Consider the following 9,847-nt stretch of genomic DNA (forward strand, 5'->3'; position numbering starts at 1 on the left):
ACTTGTCTGCTGTATGACCCTGGACAAGTCACTTCATTTTTCTGGGCCTCACCTCACTTGCATAGTCAATATTCAATCTGGGGTTAAATCTTGCAGGGTCTTTCTACCCAGTATAACTTGGATCCATCCTTTCCTTTCCACCAACACTCGGCCACTTCCCTGGTCCAGGCTTTTATCATCTCCCCCCTAAACTAACATTGCCGGCTGTAGGCTGTACTCTGTGTCCCTGAACCTCATTTTAAAAACATCATTTTTTTTAGTGGTACTTGTTCAGTGCTTCCTTTGTGTCAAACACTGTTCTAAGCACTGGGTTAGGTACAAGTTAACTAGGTGGGACACAGTCCCTGTCTGGCATAGGGCTCTCAGTCTAAGTAGAAGGGAGAACAGGTATTTAATCCCCATTTTACAGTTGAGGAAACTGAGGCACAGCAAAGTGAAGTAACTTGCCCATGGTCACCCAGCAAGCAGTTGGCAGATCAGGATTTGAACCCAGGTCCTTTGACTCCCAGGCCCGTGCTCATTCCACAAGCTCATGCTGCTTCTCACACAAGTTTCTCCGTTCCTCAAAAACGTCCACTGGCTACCTATTTTTTTAAATATTATTTGTCAAGCACTCACTATGTGCCAGGCACTCTACTAAGCACTGGGTCAGATATGAGATAAACAGGTTAGACACAGTCTGTCCCTTGTGGGGCTCAAGTCTTAATTTCCATTTTACAGATGAGGTAAATGGGCACAGAGAAGTTAAGTGATTTTCTCTAGGTGGCACAGCAGACAAGTTGTGGAGTCAGGGGTAGAATCCAGGTACTTCTGACTCCCAGGCCTGTGCTCTATTGATTAGGCCTTGATGCTTCTCAATTTCCCTCCTTATCAAGTGAAAACTCCTAACCACTGGCTTCAAGGCTTTCTTATATATCTGCTCTTTTCACCTTTCCATCCCAGCTCCTGCTTTTTGCTCCTCCCACGCAAATCTACCCTTAGTCCCTCACTTTTTCCTCCACTACCTCTCCCCTTTTGTCCATCTGTCCCCCTATTAAATTGTACACTCCTTGAGGGCAGATCTTTCACCTTCATTTACTCTCTCAAGATCGTAGAATGGACTTATGCACTTAATAAGTGCTCCATAATTTATATTGATCGATTAATGTCGGCCTCTCTCCCTCATTAGACTGTAAAGTCTTATAGGACAGCGATCATGCCTTTTATTTTTATTTTATCTCACACGTTTTTATTATAGTCAGTCAATCCATAAATCAAGAGTATTTATTGAATGCTTACTGAGTGAAGAGCCTTGTACTAAGCAGTTATTATTATTATTATTATCAAATGTCATCGAGTCATTTCCGATTCATAGCGACTCTATGGATTTAATTTCTCCAGAACATCCTGTCTTCTGCCATAATCCGTAACCCTGCTAACGCTTCTTCTTCCGTTATCGTTGTTATGGTTTCTATCCATCTAGCTGCGGGTCTGCCTCTTCCATGTTTTCCCAGGACTTTTCCTAGCATTGATGTCTTCTCCAGGGAATTAGTCCTCCTGATGATGTGTCCAAAATAATGCTAATCTAAATCGAGTCATTTGACCTTCCAAAGACACATTGGCCTGATTTGCTCCCAAACCCATCTGTTTGTTTTTCTGGAGGTCCACGGTATTCACCAAAGCCTTCTCCAACACCACATTTCAAAAGAATCGATGTTCTTTCTATCCTGTTTTTTCACTGTCTAATTTTCATATCCCTACATTGTCACTAGAAATACCATACAATTGACAATTTGACTAAACACTTAGGGGAGTCCGATAGAGTTAGCAGACATGACCCTTGTCCTTAAGGAGGTCGCAATCTAGTAGGGGCCAAAGATTTTCAGTACCTTCCTCTCCATTTTATCAGCACTGGGGACAATGCTCTGAACAGAATAGGTGCTCAGTAAATGCTAGTAACTGCTTGAAAGTCTCATCAATGCCCCCATTCCACTTATGCACAACACAAACCCAGATGTCACCAAACTGGTCTCCCCTTTCCTCCCATCCCCTGGTGGGTCAGCCCAGCTGGCTTTCCGATCTCAGGGAGTCCTGCATGGTGAGGGACAACCCTGATGGTCTTGCCCCAAGCCAACCTCTGGCAGATCCCCAGGACCCCCACACAAAGAGACTACACTCCAGGGCACAAGCTGGGCATGGAGCCCTATGCGAGAAACGTTTTCTCTGCCAACCCAGGAGGGAACAGAGGGTATTTGTTTAACACCATAAAGAAGCAGCATGGCCTAGGGGAAAGAGCCCAGGTTTGGGTGTCAAGGGGACCTGGTTTCTAATCTCGGGTCCTCTTCCATTTACCTGCTGTGTGACTTTGGGCAATTCATGACTACTCTGTGCCTCAGGTCCCTCATCTTTAAAAGAGAGATTCAATCCTGTTCTCCTTCCTACTTAGACTGTGGAACCTGATTATCTTATATCTACCCAGTACTTGGTAAATAGTTAAGAAATACCATAATTATTATTCTTAGTAGCAAGCTTAGAATGAGCAGGTGGGGAATAGATTTAAGTGCTTAACAAATACCACAATTATGATGATGATTGTTATTAATATAATAATAAAAATGTTTGCTAAGCACTTATTATGTGCCAAACACTGTACTAAACACAGGGAAAGATACAAGATAATCAGGTTGAGCACAGTCCATGTCCTGCATGGGGCTCACAGTCTAAGTGGGAGGGAGAACAGATACCAAATCCCCATTTTACAGATGAAATAGCAGTGAGATTCCTGGCCTCTAGTCGGATTCCTGTCATCTGGGTCTCCTTTTCCCCATCAGCCTTCTTTCTGCACCCATTTCCTTGGCCCCCATGCTGCGCCAAGTCCCTCAGCTGACCATTAAGGCTGCCTCACCCCTACCAGTTCCCAGCAAAGGGGACAATGGGTCATGCCCTGAGACCTCTGACTTTAGGAAGCTCTTTGTGGGCAAGTAACGTGTCTACCGACTCTTGTATTGTATGTGCTTTCCCAAGAATTAAGTTCAGTGCTCCGTAATCAGTCAATCAATCAATGGCATCTATTGAGCTCTCACTGTGCAGAGTCCTGTACAAAACGCTTGGGAGAGAACAATAGAACATAGTTGGTGACATGGTGACATGTTGGTGACATGTTGGTGACATGTTGGTGACATGTTGACATGTTGGTGACATGTTTGCAGTCGAGAAGAGCTTATGCACAGTAAGCACTCAATAAATACCGTTGATTGATTGATCGATTGAGAGGAATTGTTATTTAAAGTAAACATTGCTGGCCATCCCACTGTTTATGGCTGCTGGCCAGCCAGGGCAAAATGAAATCAGGCTGCGGGCAAGGCAGATGTTCCCAAGACGGTCTGAACTCCTTGCTCCTGCTCACCTCACCCTAAGAGGGCGGGCAGCAAAGGAGCCTTGGTGGAGGCAGGTGAAAAGTTGGAGGGGGGCTGATGGATTAATCAGGTCTCTACATCAGGGTCTTGAGATTGGCGGCCTCCGCAGGCGTCGGGGACATGGACACAGTGGCGAGGGACTAGGCCGAGATGAAAATTAGGAGCTGTCGTGTTGCCCTATCGATCCTGCTCCCTATCTGTCTCTCCCTCCTTTTCTCGCTCCCTCTCTCTCGCGCTGTAAACTGATTGCTGTGTGGGAAGCTGTCTACTGGCATGTGGGTATGCACTTGGCACGTGTGCCCTCTCTGGAAATGCATGCTCTCTGGAGGGTTCCACGTGCCTTCTCCGTCCCTCCTCCCGACCCCCACCTCCGGCCCTGTCCTCTCCAGCCTCCCCCAGCCTTTGAAATGGTTTGGCCCAGACGGATTACCTCTGGTGGGCTCTCAGTCTCTCCCCAGCCGGCAGCCAGAGCAGGTGAGCCGGGCTGGCTCTACCGATGGTGCTCAGGTGCCCCCTGCGCAGGAGTGCCAGCTTTACCTCAGAGTCCAGGCTCCTCCAGGGCGAGGCGTCCAGCTCCAGTGATCTTACCATGGAAGCCAAGGTGCTGGTGATGGGAGCAGCCGGTGTCGGGAAGTCAGGTGAGTCAGACCTTGCCCCAGGCTTGACCATGCTCTTCTGCCCCCAAGAGAAGCGCAGAGATGGCCGCTGCAGTTTTCTGGAGGCCCTTCTGGGCCCTTGGCACCTGGTGTGATTCCCTCAGTTGGCACACCCTCCCTCCATCTCCAATGTGCCCAGTCCTGCCCTCGCCCCCTCCCCCCAGCCCCCAGTGGCCTACCCCTCTGGGAATACACTGGTCTGCGGCACCCAGAGGCCTAGGGGAGGCCACCGGGTTCGCACGCCGGGAGGCCGTCGGCCCCTTGGCCAGCAAGTCCCCCCGGCCCAGGCATCCTCCCTCTTTCTTGCAGCCCTGACCGTGCGCTTCCTGACCGGCCGCTTCATCGGGGAGTACGGGGATCTGGGTAAGTGCCGGTCCAGCCCGGCTGCTGGCGGGTGGGTGCAGACGCTGGACGGCTGCCTGGCTGGTTTTCTCGGTGGCTGAGGTGGCGGCTTAATTGGCGTGGGGTGGGGAAGTGGGGAAGTGGGGAAGTGGCGAGAGGTGGTAATTGGCTCTCTCTGCAGCATCCGGCCCTAATCCTACCCAACGATAACCTCTTCCTCATCCCTCAGGGTCAGCCACTAATGAGTCCAACATTCAGTCCGGTTTGTTTCCTTCTCCTCCCTCTCTGTCCACCCCTCATCGGGCCCACCTCTCTCTCCCTCTCATTCATTCATGCAATTGTATTTGTTGAGGGCTTACTCTGTGCAGAACACTGTGCCAAGCTCTTGGAAAGTACAATTCAGCAACAGAGACAATCCCTGCCCGCAACGGGCTCACCGTCTAAAGATGATTAGTTGCTGCATGGCACTGTGGATAGAGCATTGACCTGGGAGTCTGAGGGTCATGGATTCTAATCCCGGCTCTACCATATCTGCTATGTGACCTCGGGCAAGTCACTTCACTTCTCTGTGCCTCAGTTCCCTCATCTGTAAAATGGGGATTGAGACCAGGAGCCCCCTGTGGGACAGGGACTGTATCCTACCCGAATGGCTTGCATCCACCCCAGTGCTTAGTACAGTGCTTGACACATAGTAAGCACTTAACAAATACCATTATTATTATTATCAGATAAGCGCTGGAGTAGCTACAAGTTAATCATTTCGGACACAGTCCCCCTGACCGTTTGGGGGTTGGGGGGGAATCTCCAGGTATTACAGATAAGGAAACCAAGCCCAGAGAAGTGATTTGCCCAAGGTCACACAGCAGGCAAATGGCAGGGCCGGAATTAGAAATCAGGTCTTCTAATTCTCAGGCCAGGGCTCTTTTCAAGAGGCCACTCACTGCTGGGTCTCATTTATGGCTCTGCTTCCTGCACCTCCCCATCTGCTCTGCCCTCACTCTTGCATTCCCTCCCCTCCCCCTCTGAGCCAGGCCTGGCCCACCAGGGACTAGGCCCCCTCCCTGCCCCCACTCTTTGCTAGACCCACCCCCCTCCAGTCTGATCCTTCTGTTTGGGCTGAGTCACATCACGTCTTTTCCCCAACTTCCTCATCCTAATTTCAGGCAAATCCCCCCTGCTCCCATTGTGTAGTTGGGATAAGCGGGCCTACTTTGACCTGGTCTTTGCCCAGGTTCCCTGGGAAAAACATCCTGGCCTCTCTCTCACCCCCAGGGAGCTGAGGAATGGATGGAGTTGGGGGCAGAAGGGAAGAGATGAGGATGTGGTGGAAGGGTGGGGGTGGGGAGAAAGGATGGGGGCTCATCGATAAGATTGTTTTTCTTCCCTCTGTCCCCTGGCCTAGAATCAGTATACAGCCACAGCATGGCCGTGGAGGGCAGGGAGGTCCTCTTCCACATCTGGGACGTTCCAGGCGATCAGGTGAGGGGGGTGCTGCCCTGGTGGGATCTGGAAGGGACGGCTGGGAGGAGCCTCTGAGAACAGAGGGCCTCCTGCCTCCAGTGGCAGGGGTCCAGAGCATTTGATAGCAGCTTGCTGTGGAAAGGGGATGTATCTCCTAACTCTGTTGGATTGTACTCTCCCACGTGCTTAGTACAGTGCTCTGCATATATTAAGCGCTCAGTAAATCCCACTCATTGATTGATTGGATGGGTCAGTCTAGAGGCTGACAGTAGGTGATTCCTTGAACAGGTATCCAGCAGGTGGGTCATATTCCACCCAAGTCCCTTAGGTAAGACACAGTAACACCGGCTTTCCCCAAGGTGGTTAGTAAGCATAATTATTTATTCCTTTTTTACAGTTATGAAGATATTTGTTAAGCACTCAGTATATGTAAAACATTGTTCTAAGCGTTGGGGAATGTACTTAGAATGTACAAATCAGCAACAGATAGAGACAGTCCCTGCCCATTGATGGGCTTACTGTCTAATCGGGGGAGACAGACGGACAAAAACAATACTAATATATTAACCCGTGTGGAGCTAATGATAATGATAATAGTGTTAGCAGCTAATGATGATAATAATAATGATAATAATAACGATAATAGAATTGTTCCTCAGGGAGCCGTTGAGAAGAAGGAGGTCGGCTCCCCAGAGCCGAGAAGACAGATGAGCCTGGCCCATCCGTTGGACGCCTCCTCTCCGCCAAGCCCCATCCCGAGGGCCGGGCCGGAGCGGGGCCAGACGGTCGGGGCCCCGTCGTATGGAGGGGGGGACCAGGGCCCGGGCCGCGAGGCCACCATGCCCGGAGTCGCCCGTCGGGGCTGGGACGGGGTCTGGACCGAGAGCCGGCCATGGGCCGGGACCAATCAATCACTCAATTTATTGAATGTTTACTGTGTACTAAGCCCTGTACTAAGCACTTGGGAGAGTGCAATATGACAGAGATGCTGTACAAATTCCCAAAGTGCAAGCCCCATGTGGGACAGACAGCAATTGCGTCCATCCTGATTAACTTTGTAAAGGGATTGTCACTCTGTATTGCTGTATTGTACTTTCCCAAGCACTTTACTAAGTGCTCTGTACACAGTAAGTGCTCAATAAATATGACTGAATGAATGAAGTAGGAGGGAGAACACATATTGAATCCCTATTTTACAGATGAGGTAATGGAGATCTGGGGAAGTGTAAGTGACCTGCCCTAGGTCACATAGACAACTGGCAGAGCTGGGATTAGAACTCAGGTCCTCTGACTCCCAGGCCTGTACTCTTTCTACTAGGCCACGCTGCTTCTCAATAATTCTTCTTTTTTGTCTCAATAATAGTCTTTGCATTTGCTATGTGCTTATCACTTATATGCTTATCACTTTAATAAGTGCTAGGGTAAATGCAAGATAATCAGGTCCCACATGGAGCTCGCAATCTAAATTGGAGGGAGAACAGGTTTTTGAATCCCCATTTTGTAGAGGAGGTAACTGAGGCATAGAGAAATTAAGTCACTAGCCCAAGGTCACACAGCAGGTGTGTAGCAGAGCCAGGATTGGAACCCAGGTCCTCTGACTCCCAGGCCTGTGCTCTTTCCACTACGCCACAGAGTGCTTCCTTCTCTTTATCATAATGATATTTGATTTACAGCTTCCTGGAAAACTAAATTTAAATGCTTGCCACCCCCTGGCAGAAGTTTCTGTTTTGTTTTGTTTTTGTTGTGAACTTGCCTCCTTCAAATTTCAGTGGACACCTTTTCATTCATTCATTCAATTGTATTTATTGAGCGCTTACTATGTGCAGAGCACTGTACTAAGTACTTGGAAAGTACAATTTGGCAACAGATAGAGACAATCCCTACCCAACGACAGCCTCACAGTCTAGAAGGGGGAGACAGACAATAAAACAAAATAAAACAAGTAGACAGGCATCAATACCATTAAAATAGATAAACAGAATCATAGAAATATACACATCATTAATAAAATAGAGTAATAAATATATACAAATATACACAAGTGCTGTGGGTAGGAGAAGGGGGTAGAGCAAAGGGAGTGAGTAGGGGCGATGGGGAGGGGAGGAGAAGCAGAGGGAAAGGGAGGGCTCAGTCTGGGAAGGCCTCCTGAAGGAGATGAGCTCTCAGTAGGGCTTTGAAGAGGGGAAGAGAGTTAGTTTGGTAGATTCTGGTGCTGAGGGACTCAGGGCTTTTTTTAAAAATAGTATTTGTAAGTGATTACTATGTTCCAGGCACGATACTAAGCACTGGGGTGGATACAAGCGAATCAGGTTAGACATAGTCCCTGTCCCGCATAGGGCTCGCAGTCTTAATCCCCATTTTACAGATGAGGTAATGGAGGCCCAGGGAAGTGAAGTGACTTGCCCAAGGCCACACAGCAGAAAGGTGGTGGAGCCGGTATTAGAACCCATGACCTTCTGACTCCCAGGCCAGTGTTCTGTCCACTATGCCATGCTTCTTCCCGTAATACCGATCATGTCTGTCCCAAACTGGAGTCAATCAATCAACCGATGGTATTTATTGAATGTTTACTATATGCAGAGCACTGTATTAAGTGCTTGGAAGGGTACAATGCCACAGAGTTGGCAGACACGTGAGTCCTTACTGGCCCTGAGCTACAGTAGCTGAGAGGCGGCCGGGTAGGGGAGCTGGTCCTGCCCCGCTGCCCTTGTTCCATGCCCATAGGAGGCAGATGGACTGACCCTCTGACCGACCCTCTTCGGGGTCCAGCAGTTTATAGGAAGCTCCTGAGAGGAAAACGGGTGCGTCGGGTCATCCCTAACCACGAGGGTGGGTGACCAGGAAGCAATGATCTCACGTTTCCTCTGAGCGTCCTGGCAGCCAGACCAGGAGATCAGATGGTCTACGACCCTGCAAAGGCCTCTCTGCACCCCCGTTCCTTCCCCAGGTCCAGGAGCACAGGAGCCCCTCCGAAGAGAAGCAGGTCCAGTGGGCGGATGGTTTTATCCTGGTCTACAGCATCTGCGACCGGGCTAGCTTCCTCCTCCTGCCCGCCAAGGTGCAGCTCATAAAGGATGCCAAGGAGGCCTTGGGCCCCAAGAAGGTGCCAATCATCCTCGTGGGGAACAAACGGGACCTCGGGCACCACCGGGCGGTGTCCAGGGAGGAGGGTCGGCTGCTGGCGCTCACCCTGGACTGCGGCTTCCATGAGGTATCAGCGGCAGAGGCCTTGGACGGGGCCCAAGCGGTTTTCCGGGGGCTGGCCCAGCGCCTCTGCCGTGCCAGACTGGCTCCCAAGAGGGGCGCGGGCATCCGGGGCATTGTCAAGAGCATGTCGGCCGTGTTTGCCCGCAAGAGAACAGACTCTCTGTGAGCTGTGAGCTCTGTTCTGTGAGGCCTGAAGCTTCTTCCTGCTGCGCTGTGCAGCCGGGTCCATAGCTGGACCGACCCTACATGTCCCTAAAACATCCCCTCTACCTCCAGGGTGGCCCCCTTCCTTACTGCCCCTCACCACCTCCTTGTCCTCCAGCTTCTGGTCCCAAGCGTGCCACCCTCAGGGCAATTCTGACTCCAGGCTGCACGCGCTTTGGGCTGGATTTGGGCCTGGTAGGGCGGTGCTGCCCCCCGAAGGGATTCCAGCCTGCAAACTCATGGTGAGCAGTGGACAGGTCTTCCAACTCTGCTCTATTGTACTCTCTCAAGCACTTAAAACAGTGCTCTGAACACAGTAAGCCCTCAGTAAATACGATTGATTGATTGATTGGATGCCTATTTCTGCTGGAAAGGAGAACTTTTCCTCGTTTTTGGGGGGGCCCCTGCCTTCAGGTGTTCACCCACCCCCAGCGGCTTAGCACGACTACTCACGGAGGCATTGTGCATTGAGTATGTCATTAGTGCCTGCAGTGGGGGAAGAGCTGTTGTGTGTCTGTGCAGTTAAATTCTCTAGACGCAACTGTCCTGCCGCACACAGCCGCTGCGGACAGTGTCTCCACC

The 9,847-nt window shown here is 50.4% G+C and overlaps 1 protein-coding gene across 1 annotated transcript; it reads left to right on the plus strand.

Moving 5' to 3' along the window:
* Window positions 1-3,869: 3,869 nt before the first annotated feature.
* LOC100076086 (ras-related and estrogen-regulated growth inhibitor-like protein) lies at window positions 3,870-9,582 on the plus strand. Its single transcript, XM_001507463.5, has 4 exons — window positions 3,870-4,033; window positions 4,361-4,414; window positions 5,796-5,872; window positions 8,802-9,582. Exons 1-4 carry the CDS (start codon window positions 3,892-3,894, stop codon window positions 9,225-9,227), a joined length of 699 nt encoding a protein of 232 aa, XP_001507513.2. The 5' UTR covers window positions 3,870-3,891; the 3' UTR covers window positions 9,228-9,582.
* The last annotated feature ends 265 nt before the right edge of the window (window positions 9,583-9,847 follow it).

This window comes from Ornithorhynchus anatinus, chromosome 5 (assembly GCF_004115215.2).
Source record: "Ornithorhynchus anatinus isolate Pmale09 chromosome 5, mOrnAna1.pri.v4, whole genome shotgun sequence".
Classification (NCBI taxonomy): Eukaryota; Metazoa; Chordata; class Mammalia; order Monotremata; family Ornithorhynchidae; genus Ornithorhynchus; species Ornithorhynchus anatinus.